General features: G+C 36.5%; 1 protein-coding gene across 5 annotated transcripts in view; it reads left to right on the forward strand.

The window, feature by feature from the left end:
- ZFAND4 (zinc finger AN1-type containing 4) overlaps nucleotides 1-15384 on the forward strand; it is a 90718-nt gene that overhangs the window by 60462 nt on the left and 14872 nt on the right. For all 5 annotated transcript variants that reach the window (XM_047825896.1, XM_047825900.1, XM_047825897.1 and 2 more), the window contains 2 exons: nucleotides 646-832; nucleotides 9802-9949. In XM_047825896.1, coding sequence (XP_047681852.1) covers nucleotides 646-832; nucleotides 9802-9949 — 335 coding nt within the window. The remainder of the gene's footprint in view (nucleotides 1-645; nucleotides 833-9801; nucleotides 9950-15384) is intronic.

Raw genomic sequence — 15384 nt, forward strand, 5'->3', positions numbered from 1 at the left:
TCCTGGGAGGATGCTTTCAAGAAGCAACATACTGACCATAACACACACTGCAGTTTTAGTATACTCAGTGGCCCCCTTGTGTTCTAAATTGTTGTTGCATTTAGTTAACTTCATGTCAAGAAACAGCTCTAAGAAGAATCTAAAACCAGAATCAAAGAAGAATCTAAAACCAGAAAGAAAAAGAGGGATTTATTTGCTTCTGATTTCTAACATATGTCTCCCAGTTATGTGTATGTGTTTATTTTTTAATGTAAAGTAAATGGAATTTATATTGCTTTTAAATACTGATATAACCAATATTGGAATATATAGGAAGAAGGCGTGTGAAAAGAAAATAGTCATAAGTAATTATGTCCTAGAACCAGCAAATATACAGACTCTCGTGGTACTGGAAAGTACTGATGTATTTGGTTAAGCCCTGTATGTAACATCCTAATAATGCATTTTATTTATTTCATATTAGTTCAACATAGGGAATGTTGTATTAACTACAAAAAGACCAGAAACTTACTTAAAGAATATCATGTACTCTATGTTGTATGCACACGATTGTTCCAATTCAGCACATTATATCCTGTCACTGTACTAACATGCATTAAACTTGATATAAATTGAAAGCTTGTTTATCGATTTTTCCATTTGTAGTTCCTATGGAAGATCCACTTAGGGAGATGGCTGAGTACATGGATTCCAGTCGAGATGAGGTCTGGGAGAAGACCTCCTGCAACAAACAAGTTACATTTTTGGTATACCGAGAAGGAGATCAGTTGAATTTCTTTCGTGTAGTAGATAGGGGAGATGGCACTTTAACACCATTATCTGAATCTTTAAGGTAAATAGGTTTTCATTTGTATGTCTCACTTAGAAAAGGAGAACATTGTATGATATGCTCATAAACCTCAGTATTTGTGTTGTCAAAATAGTCTTATATCCACAAGATTGACTAAATTTTGTGCATTCTTGCCACCCCCCCCCCGCCCCAGGTATGTAATTCCAAAATTGTTCCTCATTATGATTGATATTTAGAGAGTCACTTATAAAACTGAAATTTGTTTATGGCGTAGGGTTTTTTCATATAAAAATGGATTTCTGTCACTTTATGAAACTGTAAGATGCCTACCTAGATTACAGATTTTTGTAATAATTGTGTGTTATTGTACAACCTTGGCATAATAGAAAGGGTTGACCTAGAGTTGCTGGTTTTGTTTTGTTTTGTTTTGTTTTTTCAAAATTTAACTCTACTGCTTAAAAGTAGTTAAATCTCTTTACCTCTCTGGTCTTATTTTCCTATTCTGTAAAAGAAGGAGGAGTTGTTACATTCTTTTTTTTTTTATTTTTTTTAATGTTTATTTATTTTTGAAGGAGAGAGAGACAGAGTGTGAGTGGGGGAGGGCCAGAGAGAGAGGGAGACACAGAATCCGAAGCAGGCTCCAGGCTCCAAGCTGTCAGCACAGAGTCCGATGCAGGGCTCAAACTCACAAACTGCGAGATCATGACCTGAGCTGAAGTCTGACGCTCAACTGACTGAGCCACCCAGGCGGCCCAAGAGTTGTTACATTCTAAACTCAGAAGGAAACAACTTAAAGGTACTTAGCTAGGCAATAAAACAGTTAGGAAATCTTACAAGGTAACCTGTGAGTTTCTGTGTATTCTGTCTTATTTTGATTCTTTATTGCCTCTCACTTTAAGTCACTAAACATTTAATGAACTTTCATAGCCAGTCTGTAGACTAGCCCTGGCTTACAGAGATAATTGTCCCTCCCTTCATAGAGCATGCAATCTGCTATAACTAGTGTCAATAATATAATCTTTCCAGTTGTTATCAAAGGATATCAACATCTTTGGAAAGCCAGATAAGAGGACCTTCATTTTGCCTGAAAGATAGGGAGTTAGGGACAATCTCTGAGAAGAAGCACCTTAAAAGAGGAGTAGGAGTTTACTAACCAGACAAAGGAAGGAAAAGTATTACAGGTCACTAAATTTAATTAGATTAGTTGTGTTTTTGGGGTGTTGAATTATATAACTTCTTTAATATATTTTGGATACTAACCCCTTATCGGATATGTCATTTGCAAATGTCTTCCCCCATTCAGTAGGTTGCCTTTTCATTTTGTAGAAGGTTTCTTTTGCTATTCAAAAGTTTTCTATTTTAGTGTAATCCAAATAGTTTATTTTTGCTTTGTTTCCTTGCCAGAGGAGACATATCTAGAAAAATTTTGCTAAGGCTGATGTCAGAGAAATTACTGCCGATGTATTCTTCTAGAAGTTTTATGGTTTCAGGTCTCACATTTAGGTCTTTAACCCATTTTGAGAAATGGTATAAGAAAGTGCTCTAGTTTCATTCTTTTGCATGTAGCTATCCAGTTTTTCCAGCACCATTTATTGAAGAGACTGTCTTTTTCCCATTGTATATATTTGCCTCCTTTGTTGTAGATTAATTGACCGTTTAAGCATGGGTTTATTTCTGGGATCTCTATTCTATTCCATTGATCTATGTGTCTATTTTTGTGAGCACCATAATGTTTTGATTATTATAGCTTTGTAGTATATCTTGAATTCTGACATTGTGATACTTCCAGCTTTGTTCTTCTTTCCTAAGATTGCTTTGGCTTTTGGGAGGTCTTTTGTGGCACAAGTACCTAAATTTAATCCCATAGTATAAAAAGCTAGTGACAAAACCATGCATAGAAAAAATAACTGGTAGTCTGGATCTGGAGTACAGTTTTTGTGGCTCAAGAGTCTAGGCACAGTTTAGCTGGTTGCTCTGCTCTAGGTCTCCCAAAGCTGCAATCAGGGTGTTGGCAAAGATGGGCTTTTAACCAGAGGCTTGATTGAGGGAAGCAAATCTGCTTTCAATTTATTCATATTGTTGGCGTAATTCATTTCCTGGCAGTTGTATGACTGAAGGCCCTGTTGTTGTTGTGTTGGTTTTTTTGTTTTGTTTGTGTGGTTTTTTTGCTTTTTTCCCCCCTGGCTTTTGGTTAGAGGTTGCCCTCAGCTCCCTTCTGATTAACTCAGAATCAACTGATTTGGGGCCTAAATTACTTCTGAAAAATCCCTTTTGCCACATATTCTATTGACTAGAAGCAAGTCCTAGGTCATGTTCACCCTCAAGCGTAGGGGAGTATCCTAGGTATGAGCACCAGGGATTGGGAATCATGGCAATTTCTTTAGATTCTGCCCACCACAAGTTATGTGGAAGAAGGATTAGACTTATCATTTATTTGAGAGCGGACTGTGACAAATGGGTATTGACTGTTGACTCTAATTTGTTAGGATCTGGTTAGCGCTACAAAGCACAGTAGTAACCATGTAGTAACCAGAACCATATAGGCCAGAAGTATAGAAGAGGGAGAGATGAAGCCTACAGCCTTAATCCAGTATCTCTTACTTGGACCATGAATAGAATTTTTTTCAAAACGTTTATTTATTTTTGAGAGAGAGTGCAAGCAGGGAGGGGCAGAGAGAGAGAGGGAGACACAGAATCCAAAGTAGGCTCCAGGTTCTGAGCTGTCAACACAGAGCCCGACGTGGGGCTCAACCTCACAAACCGCAAGATCGTGACCTGAGCTGAAATCAGATGCTTAACCGACTGAGCCACCCAGGCGCTCCTGAATAGAATTTTTTCATACCAGTCTCTCCGTGTGCTAGCTTACTGTTATTTTGGTTTCCTTCCTTAGAACATCCTCTTTTGGCTCTTTCCCTAAAGGAGAAAATCTAAGCCCCTTAACTTAGTATGTAAGGCCCTTTACAACCGGTCATCATCAGTTTTTCAGGTCTCCTTTGTGCCATGTTTTTGTACATCTTTTACCATTTGCTAGAAATGTCATTTTCTCCTTTATCCCAATTTCTCCTCAGCCAGCTTCTGTTTATAAAGGACATAGCCCAAATGTTGCTGAGGATTTCGATTAAAATTGTATTATTGTTCCTCTCAAGATATTTTTTATTTTTCTCTTCCTTTCTACTCACCTACCAGAACTGGACAAGGAATAGGGTACAGAGAAAGAGGAGTAGAAATCTTTTTCTGGTTATACCTTGAATGGCATTTATCTTGACTATTGTAGGGGAGCCTTTCTTACTCTACAATAGGGGGCAGCAAAAATTTTTTGTAAAGGGCCAAATAGTGACTATTTTAGGATTTTAAGGTCAAGAGATAAAATCAAGAATACTATGTAGACACATAACAAAAGAGAAAACAAATTTCCACAAAATTCTTACTGACAAAATTCAAAATATAAGAGTAATTGAGTGTGTGTGTGTGTGTGTGTGTGTGTGTGTGTGTGTGTGTGTGTGTCTGTGTGTGTAATTCGGGTCCACTAAAGAGAATTGAATGTTTTTTTTTGTGGGAGTAATATTTTACTTGAGGTTGCAAGCTAGTGTTATCTATCAAATTTGCAAAATTAGTTGCAAAAGTTCATCTGTTAATATGGATCTGTAATGAGATTTTATGTATTTTATCTTTGAAAAATTTTTTCATACAGATAGGCATCGCCAACTAGTGATATCATGTATGATTTTAATTGAGCATGTTTCATTGTTTGGAAGGCATTTGTAGAATTCTATTACAGTGCTCACTGGCTGTTTGCCTTTAGCATGGCAGTAGATTGCATATTAATCACTTCAAGATATGTGGAGCTCCTCAATCGCTCATTTAAATAGATTTTGAAATAGGGAAATTTCCTTTAACTTGCAATGAGATACGAAAACACTGCTGGGAATTTAGAAAGTATGCCCACTATAAATTCGTGTGGGAATGTTCTTGCTTTGTTTTAACTTTTGAAAGCATGCCATTACATGTGGTTCAAAGTAATGTTGATGTTGTCAGAATGACAGTACTGCAGCACGAGTTTCTTATAGGAACACTGTTTTACCTTGTGATTTTAGGTAGAATTCAATAAGAAACATTATCAAGTCCACAGCAAAAACTCATTTTCAAAGGCGTTCCTTGTTTTATGTTAGCAGTTAAAGGCGGTTCTTCTTCAGAAGAATTCAGTGTTAGTCCTGAGCTAACAGAATCATAATAAAACTACTGTCAAGACATTGAACTTATGGTTAAGTCCATGAGCCAGAAATGGTTACTACCGTGGACCCTACTGGTTCAGTAACACATGATAGATTCAAATATTTACTCCTGAATACCTGCTGGTGAAGAATAGAGTAACCATCGTCTCTAAACACCTTACATTTTCATTAACTTTGTAAATTTTTTTTCCCTGTTCCACACATATTTTTACTTCATTAATTGTAGGAGACTTCACTTCAAGTTGTTTTAGCCATTTGTTTGAACCTCTTCTTACCTGTAGTTGTTTCATGCAGACTATTCATAGAGGTTGGTTCTTCACTAACTTCAAAGTTGGTATTGATGCCCTGATAAACAAAAACAACTGAATGGTACTGATAACTTATGTCAACTCATCAAAAGCCAAGGGAAAGAAATCTAAATCATTTGCTTTATTTTTTAGTTGACTGTTGTCAGTTCTTCAAGAAATTGTTCTTGCCAAAGCAGTAATCTTTAAACAAGTTTATTTTCTCTGGACACATTACTTCAGTTGCTGTGATCAAACCCAATTTAATTAATTCACTTTTGGCAAACAGATTTTCTTGCTTAGCTCATAAATAAGCCACTCAGAAACTTACTTTGGGTGCAGTCTCATTTTCATTTTTTATTTTTGTGAAGAAATTCTACTTTGATGAAATATTTCATTTTTAATTTTCTGATTTTTCTGACTCTTTTCCAGCAAGTTGGGAATAGTCTGATGAGTCCTTAGTGTAGTAATGCCCAAATAAGTTGTTTTTCTTTAACATGGCCAAATGTCACTGCATAATAAACATGGGGCTTTGCCATTTAATTGAGTGAAATAATCCATTCTCTACTCTGCCTAAAAACTGTAGCATTCAAAGTCCACTCTTGTTTTGACAAGTTAGGTATGTGTATGTGCCTGTGCGTGTGTGTGTGTGTGTGTGTGTGTGTGTGTGTGTGTATAAATGTCATGGTACAGTGATACACATGGCACTCAAAATGCTGTTGAATTATGACTGTGCCACTGTGATTTGTAGTGTGCCAAGCCACAGTGCCAAGCCGTGAGAGAGCCACATACAATTCTGTTGTGGCTACTCAACTCTACCGTTGTAGTACAAAAGCAGCCTTCTGTAATATGTGATCAGTGGTGTGGCAGTGTTCCAGTAAAACTTTATTTGTGGACACAAATGTGAATTTCATATAATTTAACATTATGAAATGTTATTTTGATTTTTTTCAACTATTTAAAAGTGTCAAAACCATTCTGTGGACCGCACAAGAATAAGTGGTAGACTGAATTTGGCCTGTGCCCATAGTTTGCCAACTCTTACTCTAAGAAGAAACAGTGAGAATTGCGTGCTAATTGAATTCATTCTGATAGAAAATCTAGTATCAATCATGTTGAGTCTTAAATCTTTATAGTTAATCATGCCACCTTACTTCTTTTTTAAGTGGGAAGAAATCAAAGGAGGCAAGGCGAGACTTAATTAAATGGTAACTTGTCTGTGAAAGTCATGTGAGGACTTGGCTTTGGGGTGAACAATATTCACGTTGGGAAAGATATTCATTTGTTCAATATTTTATTCTTTAATCACAATATTAGATTAAAATGTTTAGAAAAAGTTAAATATAGCATTCAAGAAAATATCTAGAAATTTAAGAAAATACTTACAGTTTTTAAGTACAAAGAAAGATATTTGTAGATTGAATTTATAAATGACTGTTATCCTAGTCTAGTAACCTTTTTCCATTTTGAAAGAAACTGTGATTGGCTTTTCATTGCTCTCCTGAGTCTATGCTTTGTGAGAGAAAACACAGTAATGTGGTTCTTTGAAAAAAATTAGGTGAATTTAAAAGTGTATTTTTACTTGAAAATGGATCCAATGAAATAGTTATCATGACTCTACTTTTTAGAATACATATATGTACACAGTGTGCAGGCAAACACAGACAGAGTGTTCTCTGTGGGAAACAGTAAAGGACCAATTTTTTATTGCAGGAAAGTTGAGTCAGAAACCTCTTTCAGTATTCAGTATGGGTACTTAAAGTTAAAATAACCATAGAATGTATGACAGAGCACTTAAAATACTGCAAGATGACCAAGGATAGAATATACTTGAGTCATTTCTTCTGTCTCCAAGGGTGCACTGGCAGAAATCTTCACTCCTTCCGCCTTTTCAGGTATAGTTAACTTCGAGACAAGAGCCCTCACATGTTGTAAGTTCTGTTCACTTTTGGGGGTTCACAGCATGATGCAGTAAGGTCTGTTGTTTGGTGCCTGAAGAAGCAACAGGAAATAGTATAAAGAATAGGCTTTGGCTGTTTCCGATTCTGTGTCTCCTTCTCTCTCTGCCCCTCCCCCGTTCATGCTCTGTCTCTCTCTGTCCCAAAAATAAATAAACGTTGAAAAAAAAAATTAAAAAAAAAAAAAAAAAGGGGCGCCTGGGTGGCGCAGTCGGTTAAGCGTCCGACTTCAGCCAGGTCACGATCTCGCACTCCGTGAGTTCGAGCCCCGCGTCAGGCTCTGGGCTGATGGCTCAGAGCCTGGAGCCTGTTTCCGATTCTGTGTCTCCTTCTCTCTCTGCCCCTCCCCCGTTCATGCTCTGTCTCTCTCTGTCCCAAAAATAAATAAACGTTGAAAAAAAAAAATTAAAAAAAAAAAAAAAGAATAGGCTTTGGAACCAGGGGATTTGAATGTTAAGTCTACCATTTAGTAAAACCTCTCTGAACTGCAGCTTCTTCATTTATAAAATGAGATATGATATCACCATATATAGTTTTGTGAGGATTAGAAATGACATGGAGAAAGAGTCTGGCGGAGTAGCGTTCAGTAAATGATAGCAGTGTTAATTTAGTGTTGTTCCCATTGTGGCAGTTTTCATACTGTGGCGTCTGCAGTAGGGAGAAGTGATGGTCACAGGTCAAACACTAGGGACTAAATTACTTATGGAGACCTATTCCCACCATCCTTCCTTCTGCTACCCATACCTGCTGTGCATGTAATTAATCCATGGTTTCAAAATGTCGTCATTGTCACTATGTAAAGTTTTAAGAAAGGGGCTTTCCATTCTCGACTTTGCCTTTATGTGGTGGAGTATGTGTTTGTGAAGTGTTAGGGAATATGCCCTTATTTTTAAGGCCATCCTAAATTGTTTCCATTTCTTAAAACCATGTAGAACAGGAAATTTTGTTAACCCTCATACTTTTTTTAGCTAAGATACATACTTTAGTTTTCCTATAGGTAAATCAGGCATGGTGATCAATACACATTCTTTTTTTTTTTTTTTAATTTTTTTTTTTTACATTTTTTTAAATTTATTTTTGAGAGACAGAGAGAGACAGAGCACAAGTGGGGGAGGGGCAGAGAGAGAAGGAGACACAGAATGCGAAGCAGGTTCCAGGCTCTGAGCTGTCAGCACAGAGTCTGACGTGGGGCTCGAACTCACAAACTGTCAGATCATGACCTGAGCCGAAGTCAGACGCTTAACTGACTGAGTTACCCAGGCACCCTGACCAATACACATTCTTAATCTTCTCTATTTAAAATCTTAGTCATTCCACAAATATGCTGAGCTTGTGTTTTTCCCAAACCCTTATCATTGTAATTTTGCTTTATTGAAAAAGCTGAATGAAATTTCACTAATGTTTGTGTTCAGTTCAACAAATATTTATTGGCTATGTGTCAAGCACTGCGCTAGGCACTGAGACTAGGAAGTTGAACAAGGCCTAATATCTGCTTTCACCTTGCTTACTTAGTGGGGAGTGAGAGGGAAAGATAGACATATAAGTATAAATGTAAGGATAGTGTGACAAGTGCCATTATATTATGCAGTCAAAGAGATGGGGCTCCAAATAATAATTACGTTATGAATAAATGTCATGGTGACTGGTCAGTAGTTCAGATGTTTTACATGTTTAATAATTTGTGTTATGACTTGACCGGAGTTTCTTTTTTTCATTTTAAAATATATGCTGTTCTAGGTGGTTATATTTCCAAATACTGAGAAAAATATTAAGTCATTCTTATTTTTTCATTGTTCTTTAAAACAGATATTTTCTGAAGACAACAGTGTGTGTTCCTTTTTTAGTGAAAATCCTCTCGGTATGAATTTAAAAATCTGGACTTTGGTGTATTAATTTGTTTTTCATTATGGTTAATGGAATTCGGATCATCCTTTGGTCTAGGTTTCAAGATGATCAGCTTTGGCTGATAAAATGAAATCAGTGCGGTTTTGTGGAAATGGAGTTTGCTCTTGTGGGAGTAGATACAGGTGCCAGAAGACCTTCACTTGTTGTATACTGACTTCAGAAAAGCTTAGCTGTGCTAGATTTTCAGTAATGCTGGATCATGATATTTCACCCTATTTAATTTTTTTTTTCTTTTTTTTTTAATTTTTTTTTTTCAACGTTTATTTATTTTCGGGACAGAGAGAGACAGAGCATGAACGGGGGAGGGGCAGAGAGAGAGGGAGACACAGAATCGGAAACAGGCTCCAGGCTGTGAGCCATCAGCCCAGAGCCCGACGCGGGGCTCGAACTCACAGACCACGAGATCGTGACCTGGCTGAAGTCGGACGCTTAACCGACTGCGCCACCCAGGCGCCCCTTAATTTTTTTTTGAAGAAGTACATTGTTTGAAATACATTTGCCTTGAATTTACACTGACAAGATTTACTCATCTGTCATTAGCAGCATCTGTAGTTTCTACTGCACATAAAGCATTTTTAGTCATTGGGCAGGAATCAGACACATCTCAATAGTAATTGTTGTTTTCTTTGCAGTGGTGGTTCTGTGTATAATCTGTATACTGATGAGGATGAAGAAACTGAGCCTTCTCCTTCTGGGCAACAGATCATTGAAAATTCAATAACTATGAATAAGATGAAGCTGCTGAAGGCTAAGATGGAGAACATGAATCTCAGCAAAAAGGTGAAGCTGTCGGCATTTGGCCAGGCTTTTCTCTAGTTTATCCCCGCGGGGCTGACAGCGTTGAGGTCTGTGGGTAATTGTGAAAACAAATTATTGATAAAATACTACTCATTTCAAGTTTCTGGCCTCAGTTATTTATTAAGATATTAAAAGCAATGAATTGTTTTTTTTTTAGGCCACCAATACATTTACTATGATATACTGCACTTAAACTAATTCATGTTTTTTTTTTAAATTTCAGAGGTCTGGTGCTAAGAAGGATAATAGAAAATAGCCGAATCTCAATCTTCCCATAGTTACTTTTTGAAATGCTCTGTTAATATTTGCTTATTATGGATATCTCTCCTATTTTGGTTTTGATAAAGAATATACCTATGTTCAGCTTTACTGGATACTGTCAGTTTTCCAAAGTGATTCCAAAGTAATTGAACCAATTAGCATTCTTCCTGGTAGTGAATGAGAGTTGCACATATTCTTACCAACATTTGGCATGATCCTTCTTTTTTTCTTTTTGTCATTCTGGTTGATGTGTAGTGGCCTCACATTGTGGTTTTAATTTACATTTCTTTGACTAATGAAGTTGAGCACTTTTCACATGTTTATGGGTATTTGGATATCCCTTTTTATAAAATGCCCATTCAGATTTCTTGGGTATTTTTCTATTGAGTGTTATGTTTTTACTTACTGACTTTTTTTTAGATGTTTATATATTCTAGATATAAGTCCTTTGCTACACACACACACACACACACACACGCATACACACATATACATACATATATATATATATATATATATATATATATATATATCACTACTCTATTACTTTGCTTTTCATTGTATTAATAGCCCATCCCTTTTTCTTTCTTAAAATATATACATATAATAAGGTTTAAAAATCTTTAATGTATAGCTTGATGAATTTTTACATTTATATATACTCAGGTAGGTACAACCTAGATTAACATAAGACCTATCTTTCTCTCCAGATTTTCTCATAACCTTTCCCTACTTCCAGAAATAACTACTATTCTTATATGTGTCACCATAAATTAGTTTTCTAGTTGTTGAACTTTGTATAAACGAAATCATATAGAATAGACTTTTAATGTTTATTTATTTTGGGAGAGAGCAGGAGCGGGGGAGGGGCAGAGAGAGGGAGAAAGAGAGAGAAAATTTTTAGCAGGATCCACACTCTGCCTGGAGCCTGACATGGGGCTTGATCTCATGCCTGTGAGATTATGACCTGAGCCAAAATCAGTAGTTGGATGCTTAACCGACTAAGCCACCTAGGTGCCCCTCTTTTTTATTTTTGATCTGGTTTCTTGTGCTCAGCATAACACTTTTGCAATTCATCCATGTTGTGAGTATCAGTTCTTTCTTTTTTACTGCTTTGTACTATTCCATTGTATGACTACTTCAGTTTGTTTCTCTCCTCTTTTTGACATGTTGGGTTTTTTCTAGTGTTTGCCTTTCAACAGTAGAGATGCTGTGGACATTCTTATACATGTTTTTAGTGGACATATGCATTCTTTTATTTGGGTTATAAGCCTAGGAATGGACTTGCAGAGTATATGTGTAGCTTTAGTCACAATGCCAAACAGTTTTGGAAAAGTTCTGTAATTGTTCCTTTCTCATTTAGGTATACGGTCCATCCTTTTCAAAAAAAGTATAATGTGGGGGCACCTGGGTGGCTCAGTCAGTTAAGTGACCAACTTCAGCTCAGGTCATGATCTCATAGTTTATGAGTTCGAGCCCCTCTTCAGGCTGTGTCCTGATAGCTCAGAATCTGGAGCCTATGTTGGATTCTGTGTCTCCCTGTCTCTCTGCCTCTCCCCTGCTCACACTCTTTCTCTCTCTCAAAAAATAAATGAACATTAAAAAAAATAAAAAACATAATGTGAAGTAGGGAAAAGATAATTTTTTCTAGATGGAGAACAGTTGATCTAGCTGTATTGAAAAAAATCTTTCCTCACAATCTTAAATTTTTACACACCTAATAACAGAACTTCAAACACATAAAGCAAAAACTACAAAGAGAAATAGACAAATCCATAGTTATTTTAGAAGAATTACACACACTCTCAAAAAACTGGTGGAAAAGATGGAAAAATCAGAGAGGATGTAAGACTTGAACAACACTATCAGCCTACCTGCCCCAATTGACATTTATAGAATGCTGCATCAAAGAACAGCAGGGTACACATTCTTGTTCAGTGCACTCAGAACCATATTGTGTGCTGTCACACAAGTCCCAATGAATTTTAAAATATTCAAATTATACAAAAAGTTCTTACTCTAATGGAATAAAGTAAAGAATCAATAACAGATATCTGGAAAGTCGAATATTTTGGAAATAACACACTTCTAAGTAATTGATGAGTCAAAGAGACATTGAAAATCATTTTGCACTAAATAAAAATCTTCTGATAATATGGTGAATTTGTTTTTTTAATGTGAAATCATTCTTATATTCTTAGAATGAACTACTCTTGGTTGTGATGAATTTTTCTTTTTATATCTTTATCTTTAATTTGCTAATGTTGTATTTAGGAGTCTTGTTTATCCGGGGAATTGGTCTGTAATTTTTTTCTAACATGCAGCAAAGTTGGAAGAATTTTACAGTGAACACCCACTTATCCACACATAGATTTTATAATTAAAATTTTTTAATTGTTTTAAATTGTGGTAAAATGTACATTTTTAAGTTTAATACAGTTCACTAGTGTTATGTATATTCGTATTATTTTACAACCAAGTTTTATTTTTTATTTTTTGAAGTTTTATTTTTCTTCCAAGATTTTATTAAATTTAAGTTAGTTAACATACAGTGTAGGATTGGTTTCAGGAGTAGAATTTAGTGATTCTACTTACATATAACACATATAACACTCAGTGCTTACTTATCACAAGCACTCTTCTTAATGTCCATCACCCATCTGGCTCATGTCCCACTCCCCTCCCCTCCAGCAACCCTCAGTTTGTTCTCTATAGTTAAGGGTCTCTTATGGTTTACCTCCATCTCTGTTTTTATCTTATTTTATTTTCCTTCCCTTCCCCTATGGTCATCTGCTTTCTTAAATTCCACATATGAATGAAATCATATGATATTTTTCTTTCTCTACCTGACTTATTTCATTTAGCATAATACACTCTAGTTCCATCCCACATCATTGTAAATGGCAGGATTTCATTATTTTTGATGGCTGAGTAGTATTCCATTGTATACATATATCACATCTTCTTTATCCATCAGTCAATGGACATTTGGTCTCTTTCCATACTTTGGCTATTGTTGATAGTGCTGCTATAAAGATGGGGGTGCATATGCCCCTTTGAATCAGTATTTTTGTATCCTTTGGATAAATACCTAATAGTGCAATTGCTGGGTCACAGGGTAGTTCTATCTTTAACTTTCTGAGGAACCTCCATACTGTTTTCCAGAGTGGCTGCACCAGTTTGCATTCCCACCAACAATGCAAGTGGGTTCCTCTTTCTCGGCATCCTCACCAATACCTGTTGTTTCTTGTGTTGTTAATTTTAGCCATCTGACAGATGTATGGTGGTATCTCATCATGGTTTTAATTTGTATTAACCTGATGATGAGTGATGTTGAGCATCTTTTCGTGTGTCTGTTAGCCATTTGTATGTCTTTGGAGAAATGTCTGTTCATGTCTTCTGCCCATTTCTTAACTGGGTTGTTTGTTTTTTGAGTGTTGAGTTTGGTAAGTTCTTTATAGATTTTGGATACTACCCCATTATCTGATATCTCATTTGCAAGTATCTTCTCCCATTCTGTAGGTTGCCTTTTTGTTTTGTTGATTGTTTCCTTCCCTGTAAAGAAGCTTTTTATCTTGATGAAGTCCTAATAGTTTTTGCTTGCCTCTGGAGATGTGCCCAGTAAGAAGTTTCTACAGCCAAGTTCAAAGAGGTCAATGAAATGTTGCCATTTGGTTCTCTAGGATTTTTTTTTTAATTTTTTTTTCAACGTTTATTTATTTTTGGGACAGAGAGAGACAGAGCATGAACGGGGGAGGGGCAGAGAGAGAGGGAGACACAGAATCGGAAACAGGCTCCAGGCTGTGAGCCATCAGCCCAGAGCCCGACGCGGGGCTCGAACTCACGGACTGCGAGATCGTGACCTGGCTGAAGTCGGACGCTTAACCGACTGCGCCACCCAGGTGCCCCACTCCTCTAGGATTTTGATGGTTTCCTGTCACACATTTAGGTCTTTCATCCATTTTGAATTTATTTTTGTATATGGTGTAAGAACGTGGCCTAGTTTTATTCTTCTGTAAGTTGTTATCCAGTTTTCCCAACACCATTTGTTGAAGAGACTGTCTTTTTTTTCCATCAGATATCCTTTCCAACTTTGTCAAAGATTAGTTGGCCATGCAGTTGTGGGTCCATTTCTGGGATTTTCTGTTCTGTTCCATTGATTTGTATGCCTGTTTTTGTGCCATTACCATGCTGTCTTGATTACTACAGCTTTGGAATATAGCTTGAGGTTCAGAACTGTGATGCCTCCAGTTTTTTGTTTTTCAGGATTGCTTTGGCTATTCGGGGTCTTTTGTGGTCCCATCCAAATTTTAGGATTGTTTGTTTTAGCTCTGCAAAAGATTCTGGTGGTATTTTGATGATTGCATTAAACGTGTAGATTGCTTCGGGTAGTATAGACATTTTAATGATGTTTGTTCTTCCAACCTGTGAGTAGAGAATGGTTTTCCATTTCTTTGTGTCCTCTTTTTTCTTTTAATGTTTATTTATTTTAAGAGAGAAAGCATATGTGGGAGGGACAGAGAGATGGGGAGAGAATCCTAAGCAGAGTCTTTGCAGTCAGCACAGAGCCCAACTTGATCCCATGAACCATGAGATCATGACAGGAATGAAAATCAACAGTTGGGTGCTTAACTGACTGAGCCACCCAGGTGCCCCATGTGTCCTCTTCAATTTCTTTTGTAAGTCTTCTATAGTTTTCAGAGTACAGATCTTTTACCTCTTTAATTGGGTTTATTCTTTATTTTTATTTTTTAAATTTTTATTTGAATCCAAGTTAGTTAATGTATAGTATAGTAATTTCAGGAATAGAATTTAGTGATTCATCACTTACATATAAAACCCTGTGCTCATCCCAACAAGTGCCCTCTGTAATGCCCATCCCCCCACACCCAACACCCCTGCCAGCAACCCTCAGTTTGTTCTCTGTATTTAAACAGAGTCTCTTATGGTTTGTCTCCCTCTCCATTTTTATCTTAGTTTTGCTTCCCTTCCCCTATGTTCATCTGTTTTGTTTCTTAAATTCACTCTTAAATGAGTGAAATCATATATTTGTCTTTCTCTGACTTTTTATGCTTAGGATAATACCCTCTAGTTCCATCCATCTTGTTGCAAATGTCAAGATTTCATTCCTTTTGATTGCCAAGTAATACTCCGTT

Source organism: Prionailurus viverrinus, chromosome D2 (assembly GCF_022837055.1).
Source record: "Prionailurus viverrinus isolate Anna chromosome D2, UM_Priviv_1.0, whole genome shotgun sequence".
Classification (NCBI taxonomy): domain Eukaryota; kingdom Metazoa; phylum Chordata; class Mammalia; order Carnivora; family Felidae; genus Prionailurus; species Prionailurus viverrinus.